The following is an 18,922-nucleotide window of genomic DNA, read 5'->3' as shown; positions in this document are numbered from 1 at the left end:
CTTGTGTTAAAAACATCGTCTGGAGCCTTCAATCATTCGTTTATATCGATTGCTTTCGAACTCACAATATCACGTAGGTTTGTGAAGGAAAAACCACTTTCCCTGAATCGAATCGCTAAGGAAGAACCATAAGTATTTTCGTTACAATGAAAAGATCGTTATGCCTTCTACCTCTATCTCTCGAAAATAACTGACTTGACACGCTGCAAGCGACTGTAAAACGGCTTTAGACGGCGGATGTTCGAAACCTGGGGGGACTGCTATATGATATGAAAAGGCCGGGTATGCTCGTCGTCTCGGGTACAAATCAAGGATTCCGGTCTCACTTAGGGTGTTGATGACGAAACGTCACCATTTTTAGCTGTCAAAGTATCCTTTAGGGTGAACTCGAAGAAATAATAATAATTGGAACGCTTTCATTTAATTTCTGTTTTCAGGCTTGATTTCCGCTGATCCCTCGAGTACGCGAGTCCGGTCGACAAGTGCGCGCGGGATCCTGAACAGTGGCTAGTAATCGAACCTCTTCCGTTTTAAGTGGTATATTTTAGGGGTCCAATGAAGCTCAAGCAACGTCTACAGTAGTCTCCCTTTGGAGTTAAATTCAAATTATCCGACGAACATCCCTTGCCTTTTCATATGGGAGTTCCCCGCCCCCCCCCCCCGGTTTCCAAATGTCTAACGGGAAGTGAAGGAGTGATGGAGTGAAATCGTTCCACTACTACAACTTGGAAAATAATATTTTCCAAGTTAAAAATGACTAATGATCAGCCCAATTTAATGCACCGGGCAAATTGAATTTCAATTTGAGAGGTTACAGTCAGTCAGCCAGTCAGTCAATTAGCCAGCCAGCCAGTCAGCCAGTGAGTCAGTCAGTCAGTCAGCTGAGTCAGTCAGTAATCAGTCAGTCGGTCAATCGGTCAGTCAGTCAGGGAGTCAGTCTGTCACTCACTCAGTCAGTCAGTTATTAGGAGTGTCCCCGATTAGTCGGCCTCCGGGCTGACTAGAAGTTTTAGACACTTAAATAAAGTTTATTGATTGATTGATTCTGGATGATTTTTGTTTTATCGTACTATAACCTGTATATTTTAATGTTTTTACTTGCATAAGTGGCCGGTGGGTTTGTCACTAGCTTCGTAGGGTCTTTAATGCAGCAAACGTTTGATAACATAACCAAGCCGCTTGATTGGAGAAATGCACTGGAAAGTGGAATCAGTGGTGCAATTTCCTCAGCCCTTCCTCCGCTTGTTCGTACTCGAGGTAAATCAGGTAACTTGTAGGACGTTTGAAGTAGAGGTTACCAAGTGAGGTGCGATAGCCTCGTAGCTGAGTGTGAGTTCATGTGCATTAAAATCGTCCTTCGTTCTTTACAAACTATACTCGTGATTTGCACTGCTTACATCAAATTCAGACGAGGAGTATTTTATCGTTTTTACTCGTTTTCAACCTTGATGATTCTTGTTGTGTTGTTTCAATTCTCCTTTCTTCTTTTAAAACCAATATTCGATATTTTGCAATAATTTTCCTTTCCACTCGTAACTTCTTTTCCCACTGTATTACAGTGCATCTTATGTAGCCCGCCTCAAAACATTATAACTCACTACAACAGTACATAATTTCCTCCAGAAACATCCACTTAGACTTTAAACTACATGCGATCTCATCACGCGTCTTGGTTGGTCGTTTAACCCTTTGACGCCTAAGGAGCCATATACGGCTGCTTGATGGTCGTGCTCTTTGTACCACTTGTGACGTCATCAATTTAAATGTCGCCAGATATTCTTGATAAGTAGATATTAGAGCTAGGATAGATCTATCCGCACAACAGTCGGTTTTGGATATCGACGGCATTCTGACGTAACAAATTGAAAAAGAAAACAAAGGTATCAGTTGGGAGCAAAAATGGTGGTAAAATGACCCATTATACCTTCGATTGATCAAGGTCCCATTTCTAGGCTTTGCCCATAATTAACACCCAACTTTTTACGGCAGCCAGAAAGAATATGAAATGCAAAAGATAGCGAGAGTAAAAGGGCCTAGAAAAAGGAAAGGAAAAAGGCAATAAAAAAATTCGGAACGGGCAATCGCAAAATAAGTCCAACTGATTTTAGCTCATAGACCAAATTTAAATATTCTGCATTTTTGTACCTACTCTTGGGGAAATCTATCTGTTTGGTAAAAAAATATATTAAGGTTACTTCCCACCTTCAAGGACACAAAAAATCGATTTTTCTTTTATCTGACAACATTTAAGGCAGTCATTTTATCTAAAGTTTACAAGAGAAAAATACTAAGAATTTCAAAAAGCGTCCGAGTTTTTTTAAAAAAACGTATTTTCAAATTAAGGTGTCATAATCGCTTAAATGGATGAGACCGCCCGCCCAGGGGAATTTTCGCGGGAAACGCTCATCTTGGAGCTCGTATTTCATGTTATTTGGTATTGTTTATATCGTGCATTTGTTCTTTTGCCTTTGGCTACTTTGTTCGTTTTAGTGTCTTTCTCTTCAGTGCGACAGCGAGATAGTAAACATATGGCAATGCGATGCTTTTCCCAGGAAATCCTGATCCATTGCCATTGACGCTAGGAGGTCCTGTTGTTCAATTGGTTTGCGATTTCATAAGGCGAGATAATCTCCTGGCGTGGCGCGAGTTGTTTACGAACCTTTACGAGCTAAAATCTCGCATTTCACTTTGGGAGGAATACATCCACTTTGAGCGAATTTATGGGGTATGCAGATTTGACGAATTTTGAAATTTCACCAGAACATTCCAGGAGTAGTGACAAACGAAAGTGTGTCGGGAAATCTGGATATTTAACATATTTTTCCCGTGGTGTCAATTTACGCAACACGTCTTGCATATTTAGCCACTCCAGCTTTAGATGCGGATACCTATAGACAACCAATCAGAATATCGAAAATGCCCGATACACTTTTGTTGATTGATGCCTTGTGAATAAGACTGTGCAGCCATTTCGCTCGTGTGGTGGCGTCCGATAGCCGATAAATTCAATAGAAGAACCATCGGTTGTTTCACGCCTGACCGACTGTTGAACCTTCCAAATTTTGGCTCATGCGCATGCGCCCAATTAAAATATTTTACATTTTTGTACCTAATTTCGGGGAAATCTATCTGTTTGGTAAAAACAAAATTGCTTTTTCAGCAAAACTAAGGCCCAGTTAGCATCATGGCAGCCAAGAAACGGATTTAACGGTTAAAAACGGCATTTTTTGGTGACAATTTGGTCGTGAAAGGGTTAAGCAACAGTCATATGAAGAATTCGTCAGGTTTCAAGTCTGAAAAATTTGCTATTGTTACGATAAAAGTGCTTATTAATATCTGGATTCTCTTCATCGTGACCTCAACTCCAAATATTAGTAGAAAAAAATTAATTTTCTGTCATTTTCAGAAGGATCTAAGCCGCTGCAAGCTTTTATTTCCAGTTTTGATGACAAGACCATTAAAAACCTGCTTGTGCCAAAAGTTGTAAACTTGCTCTTCAATTTCACCATCGAGTGGGTGCGCTCCTTGGATCCGGTGGGTCATTTACCAGCTGTGTTACAATACTGGTGATGTTAGTTTTGAGAATTTGGTAGTACATCAAGACAGTATTCCCTAGTGGATGGTTTAATGTAGTTTCGTATCGGAATGCAATGTTGAATAACTCAGTTACGAATTCTATAGTTTTCAACATTCACAAATTCTAAACTTTAAATTTCTTTAGATTTCTAAAGGATCAATGTACGGAACGTGCACCTGTATTGGGTATCTCAAACTTTAATTTGTTTCTCCCTTCATGTAGAACGACATGATCGGTCCTCCAGGATACGGAGACGCGTGCTTTATTTCGCTGAAGGCACCGCTGAACTACAAGATCAGATTTGAGAACGATCCTAATGCCACCGCCCCTGCACAGCACGTGATCATTCTACATACACTGGACCAAGACTTGGACATCCGCACATTTAGAATTACAGGCTTTGGGTTTGGAAACTTCAATAAAAAGCTGTCGAATTCTAGGGCTTCTCTTCAGGTAAGAAAACTTGTAGATTGATCCTCCAGCCTCTTAACCAATTGAGTTAGATCACCAAACAGAATTGGCTTCCTGGTGAGACCCTGTATACTATCTTCATTGAAGTGGAGCAGAGTTTATTCGAGTTAAAAAAAACCTAAAGCGATCACAATAGACAATAATGACAAGCAAAAGCAACATAAACAAGTGTGAGTTCGAATGAAATTCCTCAAAGCGCATGTCTAAGTCGTGATTTGCTTTGGCTTTGCATCCGATTGATTGAGTCGATAGCGTGAGTTTTCTTTTAACCAATCAAAAAGCGCCTAGTAAAACAAAGCTAACTGGGCCAATACACACTTTTCAGACTGAATAGAGCGGTTTTAAATTGAGTGCATGTCGAAAGTAATCAGGCAAGTACGTTGGAGCTGGTTTTGGTTTTGTTTTACTACGGTTTGAGGATTTTTTTTCCCCTAACATTTTATTATTATCACAACATCACGTACATCACTTTCACTACAAAACGTAAGGTTAAAAAAATTACATTACAAGAAGTAAGATTACAACTAACACTTAATACATAATATATCCAGTCTTGCTTTGAGGCTTACCGTATATTAAATTATTACCATTTGCAGTAAGGAGAGAAGAGGCTTCCATAGCGAAAGAAATTTTGCCTTTTGGCCTTTAGAATATAAAATCGATCTTTGCACAATTACCTTGTCTTTAAAAAATTCAAGGTTTGAGGATGGCTGAGTAGTCTAAGTGGTAGGTAATTGGTTTGGATATGACTTTACGGCTCTCAGTTGAAAATCGCTCTATTTTTACGAGTCGAGTTAGAATACTGCAGAACAAGATCAAACACGACTCGCCTCAAAGAGAGATCTGTCATCACACTCTCCGAGTGTAAAACAGTTTTATCTTTCGTTGTATATTGTACTTCTTTCATTGTCAGGTGGTGAATTAAAAAAAACTAAATCCGTTATGAATATTTCTGGTTACTTTGTTTATTTGTTAGGAAATAATCGACCTTGTGTCGGAGAAGAACATTTACGTACGAGTCATTGCCGGGATAGACATCATGACCCGTGAAGCTCGCTGGGAATTTCAGAGCCTCAATCCTGAGACAGGTATGATGTTGGCTACAGTCAAGTACTTTGTTGCATCCAAAGTTATTAGCTTCTAAAGAAACTGTTGGACTGCGTCGGCGAACAGTTAAACACTTAATAATGTATCAACTTTAAGTTGATCAAGGTAAATAATTAACCGTCTAACAATTACAATTTCTTCAAATGTGATTGGTGCATAAACCGCTGTATTTTGCTCTAATTAATCCGCAAAGTTGTAATCGGACAGTTGGTTACAATCGGACACCTGTGGTTGAACAGTTACATGATCCAATCATTTTAAGTCCTGTGCACTAAATCCACCAATCACAACATTGATTACAATCACTATGGTAACCAATTCAAGAGTCTGACTGTAAAATTGTGGGGGTTTAGTCTCCGGTGACTGTTTTAAAAGAAATTTAACAGCCATTTTGCAAGCTCTTCTCCATATTTTAATTATGACTATTAAAAGCTCTTTTTCAAATGAAACTTTTACTTTTGTGGGAAATTGTAATGGTCATGATTAATTGGTAACAGGACATCGTGTCGTCCAACTCGGTCTGTAATCATACTCCTGATCGGCAAATCGGACGGTCGTACAATTTTGTTAATCACTCGTATGATTACAGACCGAATTGGACTCCACTCGGTCCTATTACCATTATTTAGCAAGTTAGTGAAGCGGACGTTTCGAGGGTTGGACCTTCATCAGAGAAAAGGACGTGTGACTCTAGCCCTATCAAAACGCACGCAGAAAGTATATTAAACCAATGAAATCTCCCGAGAAATCCCCAAGCAAATATATGAATTGGGAAGCGCGGGAAAACGTGTGCGAGCGAGGCATGCTTGGTTTTACTTTTAATTCTGGTTGGAAAACAAAGTGCTGCAAGTCTTTTAAGCCAATCTTCTAGCGTGGTAATGCAAAACCCAAGCAAATGCGCCTCAATTGAAAAACACTCTTCTAATACCTAACTGTTCGCTGATAATTCAATATTTTTCAAAATGAAATTTGAGAAAGTAACACCTCTCCCATGTTTTTTTCCTGACAGGTGAGGCACCTGATGATCCACGAACTGGCTTTCTTCCTCCAAACAACGGTACAACAGGGCAAGGATATGTGACCTTCTCTGTTGACCTCAAGAAGAACTTGCCATCTTTATCAAGGATTGATGCCAAGGCCAGCATCTATTTTGACAAGAACGAACCGATCGATACTCCTCCGATCTTTAACACGGTAAGGAGTTAAATAGACGTAGAAGCAGTGATCATGTGCAAGCAATTAATAATATTAAGAGAATATCATCTTTCCTATCAATTACTGGTCACGACATTAGGTTGTCCCTAGTTGTACCATGGCTTCAAAAGAAACATCACACGTCTGACACCATGCGACATAAGCGCTCATTCAAGATGGCGGAGACTTTCAACAAGCGCATCCCATTTCTTTGTTGCAATCAATAGCTTAGATAGTCACTGGGGAGGTAAAAAGCCTTCCTATCACTGAAACGAAAACGGAAGTCTTGAGTTCAGCTCTTCGGTTGCGCCAAATACACTGAAACCTGTATTAAGCCGACCCCTGATTATGCGGACACCCTGTGTTAAGCGGACACTAAGCCGGGTTCCTAAATTAAAGTCTTATATTTCCCTTTAAACGGACCCCTATTCAGCGGACACCTCTATTAAGCGGACGCAGACACTAAAATAATTTGTATTTGGCTAATTTCTATTGTTAAAAACCTATTAAGCGGACACTGGACTGAATTGACAATGTAGTGTAGTCTAGTGTATGTCCTTGACTGTTGAATAGTCGATTAAATGTAATCAATCCATGTGGCTGTCAATAAACTGTCGATTAGACCGATATCAAACTTCACCTAAAAGACTTGCACAAAGTTCAAGGTAATGAACTTGAACTCTAGATAGCTTCGTTAACAACATGAAACTTTATCATAGTACAAAATAACCGTTGAATGATAATCGTTAACAAACATTTCACAATTTTTACAAACTTCTATTAAGCGGACACTTGGGAAGGTCCCGAGGGTGTCCGCTGAATAGAGGTTTCACTGTATCTCAACTGCTCGCTAGTTGGAAGAACTAACTCTCTATATATCTGAATATAGATTTTTTAGTGCGTAGTATCATTATTGCTGTATACTTTTATGAGTCTTGCAGAATTTTGGTAAAATACAAATGTGTGGCGATACTAGATACTAAAATGTCCAAACATTATAATCAAATATTTTATTTGTTGAAAAACAAACTTTGGACATTGCCTTGTGTTATGCGCGCTCAGGAAAACGAAGGGGACTGCAACTACCCTGTTAAACTGGTTTCCTTGAGCATAAATACCGCTGAATATTCGTTACTCACTGGATTCCCGTTTTGCGTGTTGTTTGTACTCTATGGAGTGCCCCTGCACATTGACAGAAAATATAGGTTAGTTTTCTTTATTATAGTGTGTCACTTTTGTTTTCCATGATGCTTATATCCAGATTGACAGTTCGATCCCCTCCTCCAATATCTCTGTCATTAATGACGTCATGAAGGTTGGAAAATTGGCCGTGGATATCGATACAAAAGATGAGGGGTCTGGGGTCCAGTCAGTGGACTTGTTGTATCAAATCTCAGAGGGTAATGGTGAGTCGGTTGTTGCTAATTTGTGCTATTTTATGCATTACTCATCTTACGTTCTCGTATCACCGAGGGAAAATTTCCAATTTTCAAATTATCAGACAAATAACTGATTCATTCATACATTAACATACCCAGGGCAAAGTCTCTTGTTCTGGGGTATAAAGAGATGCTAGTATTTTGGTAGGTTTCCATAACAGTCTACCGGAAGGCCTGAGTGGAGAGACGTACTGTGAAAATAAAGTGTCTTGACCAAGAACACAACACAATGAATTCGGTAAAGCATGGACCCAGATCGCTCGATCATTCTGGACCTCGTTCCCATGACCTTTTTCCCTCACTTGAGAAAAGGCCATGGGAAGGAGGTTGCCCCAGAGCGCTAACAGTAAAAACCCAAGGTATGTTGGCTAAAAGCGTCGTGAGTATCTTGTTGTCGTATGTATTGTCAAATAAGTTTTAGTTTCTCAAACCTAAATTACTATGAAGTATTTTTCCCGTACGGACGCTTTCGAGAGAACAGAAAGCGTCCGTACATAAAGAAAGTTACTCTCAAAAGTTTGGATTTCAAGCACATTGAGATCAACAACCAACTGTTCGTAACAACGAGACGTCAGCAAAGCAGAGTTCTTCCGTGAGGATAGTTGTTTGGGCAGATTCCGAAAAAATTGGGCTAGACATGCTTAATTGCCGTATATCGGAATTCTTTTTTCTTCTTATTTTTTCTTCTGAAAAACGCAATTAAAAAGAAGGCATCAATTTCAGCCTATTAATGTAGTGATGTCAACATAAACATTCTCCTTACATAGCGTTACATCAATCCGTGAAGCACCAATAGTGCTCGAAATTTTCCTTTTTTTCAGATCCGCTTCAAGAACAATCCCTACTTCCCCTGCTGTCCGGTATAACAGACGACACAACCTTCCTACCCCTCCCCTCAGGGAAGACGTACTCGCTTTTGGCTTTGGCCGTTGACCACGTGGGTAACAGACAGCCAATTGACTTGAACCGAGTCATCACAGTGGACTTTACACCCCCTAAACGTACGTCTTGGTGGTAACAGTGTTATAGAAAGGAATTTAGCAGCAGCCTAAAAACTAGTTTAGCTTTTTCAGAGCCTCGTGGCTGACGCGTGAAGCAACTAAGTGCAGTTTTACCTCTCCCCCAGCATAGAATATGGAGTACTCTCTATCCATTACTCCTTGCATTACAAACTTATCAAACATCTTGCTCACTCTTCACTCTCTTTTTGAAGAGAACGTATTGGGACTAATTCCCATATTGCTTGCAATCAGTTTTTCTCTGGAAAATTAGTAATTATGGAGCGCGCGGGTTTAAGACGAGAAAGGACTGGGACGACTTTGGGAGTGTTGTGGCGGACGCAAAAGGCCGACTGAAAGTACTGTATAGTTCCCAGGGCCTTGCTCGCTCGCATGATTTACTTGGTCATTCATTAATTCGTATATCTCTAAGTTTTGGAACAAATGGTGTTACGTTGTTATGTCGAGTTTATGTATTCAATTGATGTAGTGCTTCATCCTGACGTTGCAGCTTCCTGTGAACGACTGAATAATTGCTCTGGTCAGGGAAACTGCTCCGTCCTTAACCTCTGTGTCTGTGAAGACGGATTTTATGGAGTTAACTGTTCACTCGGTAAATATTGACCTAGTTTCATAAACTTGTTAACGTGAGTCAATTAAGGTTAAGTCTGCATCTGGGCCAAGTGGCCCATCAGGCCGGAGTTTATCCCGGTTTCCGTAGCATGAGGCGACTAGGAGTATTTCTACTCCCCCCCTGGATGGGATGCTAGTCCATCACAGGGTTACCCCCAGCATTAAATTCGCCGGTGTCCATTTATACACCTGGGTGGAGACAGGCACTGTGAGAGTAAAGTGTCTTACGCAAGAACACAACACAATGTCTCCGGCCAGGGCTCGAACCCGGACCGCTTGATCCAGAGACGAGCGCACTAACTATGAGACCACCGCGCCTCCACAAATTACGTTGCATTTCATTGTTCCATACTTTTTTTATTTTCAGATTTCCCTTTGCGGTTTGAGACTCCGATCATTTATTTAATGTACAGCGACACCAGCGAAGACATGCGCACTCAGTTATACCTTTCCGCGTTTATTTCGGATTTCGACGACAGCAGCTATACTGAAAATTTCACCTTGAAACTCTTCATCGATGACGTTCCCCATGGATTTACCTTCAATAAAGGAAACCAGAGTGGGAATCGCGTCACCTTGGAGCGTGAGGAGTTTGGTGATATTTGGATGACGCCTGAAAAAGACTTTTCAGGAGTCGTCAGATTTAATATCACTGCACAAGGCGCAACACCAAGGGAAATAAAAACGGCCAGCAACCAAATCGAAATAAAGATCGAAGCCATTGCTGACATTCCGTTTCTTAATGTCATTGTACCATGTTATCACTGGAACAGCAGCGAAAAGATTATACCCGTAACTGTAGAAAGCCACCAGACTGACTTAGATTGTTCCGAGAATTTGACGATTATCTTCTCGGGTTTACCGAGTGGTTATCGATCATTTTACGAGAATGGCACGAAATTTGTGATCGGAAGTAATGACACAGCACCACCTAACTCGCCTGGCTGGTTTATCTCCTTTAACGGAACATTAAAACCATTCGTTCTGAATGTCATCGCCATAGCCGAGGAAAAATCTAATGGAAACGAAACAAACAAGACAGTTGCTGTTGATGTGGCATTCTGTGGTAAGGTTCATGAAATTAGTGTTCTTAATGCATGGCTAAAACATGTCTTAGGGTGCAGTATGCCAAAGATATGAATATCGTTTTAATCTGACAAAAAGTTTAACCAAAGAAAAAAACCCGCGTTAGATGTTTTCCCGCTCCTAATACTGACTACTCACGTTTTCCCGCGCTTTTTTCACTGGTGGCATACTATTCCACGCTTACCGCTTGCGACAGGTTTTCCCTCGCCTGCCAACGGTTCCAATGGTATTCGCGCACTTTCCACTGGCTACATTCTTCCCTGCGCTGCTCAGTGGTAACAGTTTTTCCCGCTCATACTACTGGCTGCCCCTTGTTTCCTCGTTTCCGCTCTAGATGTTTTCCCGCGCGTGTCACTGATTGCATGTTTTTCCGCCCGCGTTGGCACGAGCTAGAGCCACCGGCTAGAGGCACGGGCTTGGCGTTGGTTACATAATTTGCTTAAAGTGCAGATCGCTCTACTGGACCCTACTAGTGCAGACTACTTAACTCTTTAATAACTTTAGTTATAGTAAGACTACATTACAAAAAGCTCTATTAAGCTAAGCCCTAGCTCGCTCGCCGTACAGTACAATCATGTTCGAGCTATGTTATTACGTTCTGCGATCGGTTCTTTTTTCCAATATGTTTAATGTTAAACTTTATCTCTCTTTGTAGTTACTTGTGAGGCGGTGAATAACTGCTCTGGACATGGAAATTGCAGCAAAGTAAATACTTGTGAATGTAAAAGTGGATTTAAAGGATCCCTGGATTGTTCATCGGGTTTGTTTTCTTCTCCCTTCGTTTAATTTACGCTTCTGAAACTCATAAATCACATGCATGTTTACTCTACGTGTTTCCTTTTGAATAGTTTCCTGCGAAAAAGTGTTCAATTGTTCTGGACATGGAAACTGCTCTGGTCCAAATATTTGCTTTTGTGAAAGCGGATTCAAAAGTGATGGCTGCTCACAAGGTAAAACATTTTTCTGTGCCCAATGCAAATGTGTTTTTGATTATGTTAAAGCCTAGTTTTAACTAGCGCATAAGCATAAGCATATAAGCCGACATACGCAGACGTAGTAACATGTAACTATGTTTATCGCAAAGGAATCGTCAAAGGGGACAGCGAAATAGGACAAGGACTTCAGAACATATAACACACAACTCGAAAGTTGATGAAGGTTAAAGAACTGATCCGAACACGCGTACATCCGGGCTTGCATGCACGGTCGAATACACTTCATGTAAGACAAATGAAATATCGTCACACCATGTGAGACAAATAAAACATCGTCATAATTCCATTGATATTTTATGTTCAATAGAACAGAAAAGAGTTTTGGAGTTCCTCAAAAAAAGTCACATTCGGATCGGGAGGGGAAATGTTTGTCTGTCGTCTACAAATGGTGCGCGCAGCGAACGCAGCGAAGTTATTTAATCATACTTAAAGAGATCCGTTCGTTTTAGTTTTGTTTTTGTGCGGGCAAGTGGTGGGGATTTGATGCCTAGGACGATCCCTCTCTCCCGCATCCCACCACCGGAATTTATATTGATATGTGCATTATATTTACAGCGTATTGCCAGAATGTTAATATTTCCTTGCAGTTTCTTGTGAGCTAGTGAATCACTGTTCAGATCATGGTGCATGTAGCGGACCCAATGTATGTTCTTGCTATAGCGGATTTAAAGGAAGTAACTGCTCGGAAGGTATGTACCGCGGACTCAGTTAATTTCACCAAGGGCGAGGTCATTTTATTTATTTGTCAAAACGTTACTGAGGGAAACTAATGTAGAAATTTTAAAGGTAATTCAAAATTAGCTGATGCATTGACTGTTAACGTTTTTCCTCTCATCTGAAATAGTATCTTGTGAGGAGTTAAACAACTGTGCAAATCATGGAATGTGCACTGGTCCAAACAAATGCACTTGTGAAGAAGGCTTTAAAACTGCACCAGACTGCTCTAAAGGTACAATAATCGTTTCTAAGTTCCAACTTAAGAGATGTTATGCATATTGACGTTTTCCCTGTAATGCCATGTAGACAAATGTATTACTAATGTCCTGGCCCCAGTTTTTCGAGGCCAGGTAACACTATCCACCGGATAAATTGCTCTCCAGTTGATAAGTGTTAACAAAACAATTGCAAACTACGCTATCCGCTAGATAGTTATTTATATGGCGGATTACGTTACCTAGAAACAACAACAACATTTTATTAATATCAAAAAAGAAAACGGAGGAAAGAAGAATACAATAATTTGAAGCTTATAAAAATGGTATTAGCTGCCTATAACAACCGTAAGTCTTAGGGCCTGTTCACGTGGAAGTGGGGGACCTCGGGCAGGTGAGGTCCCCCGCCTTGGTGGGGTAACCAATCTATCCATACAATCTTTCTTTTTTTCTTGATCGCGTTCACATGTTAGGTGGGGTACCCCACCAAGGCGGGTAACCCGGTCAGCCGGTCCGGGTAACCCGCTTCGGTGGGGTGAGTTTTCTCCATGTGAAAGCTGTGGAGTGGGGTAACCCGCCTAACCGGGGTAATCAAATCACTGCGCCAAAGCCCACCAAAACACACGGCAGAACAACATGGCTGCCAACCGCTACGAGCGTGGCGAGTTATTTCGACGATTTCACCTCCAAAACCGGCAAAACGTCGATGAAATTTACAGTGCTGGGGGCAATATAATTTAAGCGTGGAATCAAACTGAAGTTTTGCCTGCAACAGCGGCATTGCAGCGAAAAGCAGCTTCATTGGAACAAACGAACGTACCTCAGAACAAATCTGCTAAGAGGTCAAAGCGAAAACCACCGAAAGTCAGGACATGGACTCCCGAACGTATCGAACTGTTACTAAACTATCTTTTAAAAGAATAAAAAGTTACATCTTTGTTTATGTTCGTGCTTAGCGACCGCGGGATTGTATTTTGGACTTCACCCCGCCCGCGGCGTCCCCAGGGTTGCATGTGAAGACAAGTATTTCTTTACCACGAGTAGGTGAGGTACCTCACCTCCCCGGGATCCCCGTTTTGATGTGAACAGGCTCTAAGAAAACTTAGGCAGCTTTCTATAGGAAACAATAAAAATTACGGTCATGTGTATTAATTAATTAATTAATTAATTAATTAATTAATTATGAAGCAAAAGTAACTGACATAAACATATACAACAAAGTTAAAAGCTAATATTACAACAAGGCAAGGAAAAAAAATAACAATAATAGTAATGCTAGTAACAATGATATTTCCAACACCAAGAATAGAGAGACAAGCAATAGAGAAGCTATTTACAATATAATCTAGTATAAATGAAGAGAAGAAAATTTAAAAAGGTACATATTGTATGATTGTATGGTTTCCATTTTTAATGTTTTCTTGAAAGCTAATCTGTGGAGAGATTTAGTTTCTTCACTTAATGAGTTCCAAGAATTTGCACCTTGAAATTTAATACTGAATTTACCATAATTTGTCCTTATTGGAGGAAGAGTTTAGGAAGACCTTGAAACAAGTCTTGTATTGTACTTGTGCTGTTTATTGACGGCTGTAAAGTAGCGGATTTACAGGAAGAAATTGCTCGATTAACAGGAACTTCTCGATTAAAGTACCCCCGCTCCTGCCTCGGTGATGAAAGTAGACCGGACTCGAGTGAGCGGTGGAAATCGACCCTAAGCGTTATCCACTTTTTCGACGGTTTCTCTTCAATATTTTGTGTGGTTAGTGAAAATGACTACATTGAAACGCTTTCAATACTACAGAAAGTAGTTCTAGCTAAATAGTAATAGCTTTAAAATTTTAGCTTTTAGGTTCTTCAACCTCAGCTGACATCGCTTGCTTGCGTTTTCTTCATCTTTTCTTAATTTCGTCCTCATCGTTCTAAATGTAATAATAACGACTTTTCCTTTTATAGCTTTTGGCCCGTCCCTCTAGATTAGCGAGTGCTTCCTGCGGGCCAGCCCACTTCCTTAATTTGTAAAGTTCTCACTTCCCCGCAGGTGGACTATGAGAAGAGGGAAAGACGTTTCCCTCTTCGCTTCCGTTATTTTCTATCCCCAGCCTCAAAACTACCAGCCTACACGGCCAAGGCAGCACGAACGAGGCTTCTGCGGAGGAGAGAGTGTAAAGTTTGTAATTTTCATTTTCCGTTGCAGTTTCTTGTGAATTGCTGAATCACTGTTTATACCGCGGTAACTGTAGCGGCCCTAATGTCTGCTCCTGTCACAGTGGTTTTAAAGGATTAAACTGCTCACAAGGTATTTCATTTCTATTTTCTCAAACTCATTAATAATTAAACTAAAGATGATAAAATTGCAGTCAGGGGTGGACATCAGTAGTATACATTCGAAGTTGTGTTTGACACTGACTCTAGTAAAACGTTAAAACAACGTTTATAGCTTCTTATACAAAATATAAATTATTAACTTTAAACAAAGGAAATTATGACCGTGATGGTGGCTGGATATCTAATCTTAATTAGTAGAATTCTACTGGTATACTAATGCAAATGCTGCAATCTGATTGGCTGAACTACTCGTATACTATCAGCCATTAGAATGCAGTAGCTGTCGGTCGTCCACAAAATGCGCATGCGACGTTTTTATCGTTTTTCCGAAGTTTTGGAAGAAAGTTTAGATGTAAATGGATAATTATATTCCTGAGAAGACAAAAAGAAGGACATAACGGATTCTTGACTTAAAAAACTTAAAAATTATTGAAAAACCGGTGTGTGCGCGTAAACAACTGCAAATTTGCAAAAGCGTAATTAAAAGTTCAATAATGCGTCGAAAAATATTTGGAAACCATTATTTGCGTTAATTTAAGTTAGAATTCTACTAAAACAATTAGATCATTCGCTCTCCATTTCTATGAGGCGATAGTTGATTCGGCCTTCGGCCTCATCAACTATCACCTCATAGAAATCTCGAGTTCAAATCTAATTGTTAATTAGCATAGATTTTTACGATTTCATTTCTCCGTTTTCTCCTCAATTTTTGTTTCGATTGAGAAAATATATATCAAACACTCAAGGAAGTGACTAAATGTAAGACTGAAGGTTCTTTAAAGTGTCACTTAGTAGCTGGTTTGCTAAACGTTTCGGGCTTATCCCTTCTTCAGCGAGCCTCGCCATGCAAAAACCTGTACGCGTACGCAAGCACGGAAAGCGCGCGCACTCAGTACAAAGTAAACAAAGGCGTGCTGCAACATTTAAAAGTCATTAGTTTAGCACGCGTATGAGTAATACGCGCTGGAAACACAGTCACAAGAAATTAAAGTCAATGTTCAAGGTAGTGCTTGACCACATTTCAAACACCTCGAAGTTCGTCAAAAATGCTCCGCTATGCGTCGTATTTAACTCTCTGCTCGGTGTTGGAAATGTGCTCAAGCATCGTCTTTCTTGTTTCATATATTGCATAATGTACTCTTCCCGGAAGTCCTGGGATTGTCGTTGCATCACAGATAATAGTTTATTTCAATGATAAGTTTTTTAAAGTCTGTTTATGGACTTCATGCCATTTTAAAGTTTGGCTGATTTAATGTTGCCACGGGTTACCACAGATCGTGTGAACGTTGTCAACGTTTATTTCGCCTGTTTTATTTTGTAGTATGAGGTTTCTGAAAAACAGTACGAGATCACACCCAAAAAAGTCGTAATAAAAATGTCAGGTGCCCTGCTTCGCAACAGGGCATTTCCGAATTTCCTTTTGCCTCTGTCTAAAAACTAGTGTTCGTGCTGCCTTTGTAATGACATCTGCAAATGGTTATACTTTCTAGCCTTCTCGGATAAGGACGATAAACCGTAGGCCCTGTCTCACAACTCTCCATAATTGATTCTGTGGGACGTAAAAGAACCCACACACTGTTCGAAAAGAGTAGCGGACGTAGTTCCCGGTGTGGTGGTCTATCTCTCATCTGATGGTTAAATGCTCGGAGATATTTGCTAACTAGGCTACTCTAAAATCCGAGGGAAAATAAAGTAATGTGTATATGTATGCGTGTATGCGAAACCATTCATATGAAAATGTGTTTCCCCTACAAGTTCATTTTCATGCAAATCAAACTCATTTTCATACGAAAGGTTTTGTACGGGGACTCGTTTTGAAAAAAAGGCACACGGTACATCTGTAATGGAGGTTGAGTTGTAGCTACGTTGCTTATTTTTCTATTTAATATTTCAATACGCTTTTTTCATGACACAGTAACCTGCGAGGCCGTAAAAAACTGTTCAAATCACGGAATCTGCGCTGGACCAAACTTATGTACTTGTGAAAGAGGTTTCCATGGAGCAGATTGCTCGGAAGGTATATGGATGGAATATTTAACAAATAGAATACGGTGATGCATGACCCCTAAGAGAATACTGCATACTATAGATCTGGAAAAAAAACTACTAGTGGACACACGAGCCGAACGCGAGTGCGTTCAGCAGTTTTTTTAGACCTCAAACGTGCACTATTTTCTTAGAAAACATAGGAGCAACATTCTCTTTTTGATAGACAAAATAGCATGAAGAAGTGAAAATGTTTACATCTCTAGAGGGGGCTATGATTGCGCTGGCCACATAACATCAGGGACATACGCGCTGTATAATTTTCAGCCGTGCATCTGTTTAATAATTTGATTATGATCATCATTAGCTCGAGATTTCTGGTATCAATCTAATAGTCGTTCAAAACTTTATCTAAATCCTCTTAACGGTAACTTTGAAAACGCAAAGAAACGGCCGCCATTTTGTTAAAAGCCGCACACTCTAATGAGCGGTGTTCTTAAAAGGAACGACGATCAATCCGCATATGGAAGTTCTGGGCCGGATTGTTCGAAAGCCGGTTAGCGCTAACCCAGGATTAAACGTTAACCAAAGTATCCCTTTTCTTTGTACAAAAATGTTTTCCATTGATTATGTTTTGCGTAGTTTGAGGTTTTTCAAACTCAAACCTGAAGGAAAAACAATATCAACAGGAAACTGCACCCAAAAGTTTCAAACCTGAAATCAAAATTCTCGCTAATCCTGGGTTAGCTTAACCGGGCTTTGAACAACCCGGCCCTGATGGCAATGAAAATCAAATTGAACGGAAATTTCCAGGAAAAAGTCCTCGAAAATTTTGGGGCGCTTTCTATTCGACCAAAAATTCTGGTGTGAATTTCCAGAAATTTGCAGTCAACCGGAAAATTCTGTTCCATTCGCCCCAGGAAATTTCCGGAAATTCACACCAGAATTTTTGGTGGAATGGAAAGCGCCCGTGGATTATAGTCTTAAACTTCTCAATAAATTTTAATTGCTTTGTGTTTTTATTTCTTTCAGAATTGGAAGGTGAAGGTCACATAGGATTAAGGAAAGAAGCGGTTGCTGGGATCTCAACTGGAAGTTTCGTGCTGGGTTTACTTTTGAGCATGATTCTGTTTTATTGTTACCGAAAGAGAAAGGGCAGGCGCCGAAGTAAATTGCGTAGTAAACAAGGTAACACATTTCCCCTCAGGCCCTTCGAAAACCGGGTTCACTCAGCGCCTCCGCTGAAAGGCTAGGAACCAATCAGTTCCGATGCGAAGGTGATGGAGATGATGATGGTGATGACGACGACGACGACGACGACGATGGTAGCAACGACAGTATAGATGATGACCAAGAAGTCGACGACCATACGTTACGATTTTGTTCATACAACAATAATATATACTGGTAGTAATAAAAGACTATGAGTGCGTTCGTTTTCTACGCCTGTGATATAACTTAAATAGCTGTCTGTTGCTGAAATCGATATCTTTGTGAACAGCTGAAGTTTTACAGACAGATGTAACATAATGACAAAGTCCACTATTTTTCTGTACCTTACAGTCAAACCTCTATTAAGCAGCCACTCTGGGGGACGACACAAACTGGCCACTTAATAGAGGTATATAGCAAAACAAAATCACCCTTGGGAGGGCAAGAAGCTAGCCGCGGCCGCTTAATAGAGGTGGCCGTTGAAAAGATGTTTCTATTACAGTGTATGGCTGGGATTTTGGCCGCTGGCTACCAATAAAAGTTGGCCGCTTAATAGAGGTTCGACTGTATTTTGATTTCCTAGCTTTATTGTTGACACGTTGCGTTACGGCTCCAGTTTCGGTAAGTCGCAAGTTTAATAGGACATTTGCCTTCAAAATTCATACTAAAATCTCATTTTTACCTTTACTGGTAATTTTTAAGAATAAAGGCTAATTTTTAAGAGTACACTTGTGTTACATCTAGTATTCTAAGCTGGAAGCACAAATATCAGCTAGCATTTGCACTCGCGTGCCGGTTTATCCGTGGTTTATCGTAAACAAAGTCTGGGCAACAGACCATTTTACAGTTGTCTGATCAGTGACCTGGCCTTTGGATGGCAGCGAGGTTGGAGTTGACCTTGTTTTGATACAGACCTCACTGCTTTTGTTGTGTAAAACAAGTTGTTCTGATGCTAACTAAGGGCATT

The 18,922-nt window shown here is 40.3% G+C and overlaps 1 protein-coding gene across 1 annotated transcript in view; it reads left to right on the top strand.

The window, feature by feature from the left end:
* LOC110052851 (uncharacterized) overlaps window positions 1–18,681 on the top strand; it is a 99,161-nt gene extending 80,480 nt beyond the window's left edge. Inside the window, exons 33-48 of the mRNA XM_089293062.1 lie at window positions 1,108–1,257; window positions 3,407–3,534; window positions 3,800–4,030; window positions 5,025–5,136; window positions 6,165–6,349; window positions 7,611–7,755; window positions 8,610–8,789; window positions 9,298–9,399; window positions 9,787–10,485; window positions 11,161–11,265; window positions 11,354–11,455; window positions 12,088–12,189; window positions 12,345–12,449; window positions 14,627–14,728; window positions 16,673–16,774; window positions 17,776–18,681. Of these exons, the coding sequence (XP_089149188.1) occupies window positions 1,108–1,257; window positions 3,407–3,534; window positions 3,800–4,030; window positions 5,025–5,136; window positions 6,165–6,349; window positions 7,611–7,755; window positions 8,610–8,789; window positions 9,298–9,399; window positions 9,787–10,485; window positions 11,161–11,265; window positions 11,354–11,455; window positions 12,088–12,189; window positions 12,345–12,449; window positions 14,627–14,728; window positions 16,673–16,774; window positions 17,776–17,996 (2,771 nt within the window). The 3' untranslated portion in view covers window positions 17,997–18,681. The remainder of the gene's footprint in view (window positions 1–1,107; window positions 1,258–3,406; window positions 3,535–3,799; window positions 4,031–5,024; window positions 5,137–6,164; window positions 6,350–7,610; window positions 7,756–8,609; window positions 8,790–9,297; window positions 9,400–9,786; window positions 10,486–11,160; window positions 11,266–11,353; window positions 11,456–12,087; window positions 12,190–12,344; window positions 12,450–14,626; window positions 14,729–16,672; window positions 16,775–17,775) is intronic.
* The last annotated feature ends 241 nt before the right edge of the window (window positions 18,682–18,922 follow it).

The sequence above is a fragment of the Orbicella faveolata genome, unplaced genomic scaffold, assembly GCF_042242905.1.
Source record: "Orbicella faveolata isolate gen_17 unplaced genomic scaffold, um_ofav_v1 contig_25, whole genome shotgun sequence".
In the NCBI taxonomy this organism is placed as follows: domain Eukaryota; kingdom Metazoa; phylum Cnidaria; class Anthozoa; order Scleractinia; family Merulinidae; genus Orbicella; species Orbicella faveolata.
This window is presented reverse-complemented; position numbering and strand designations above follow the sequence as displayed.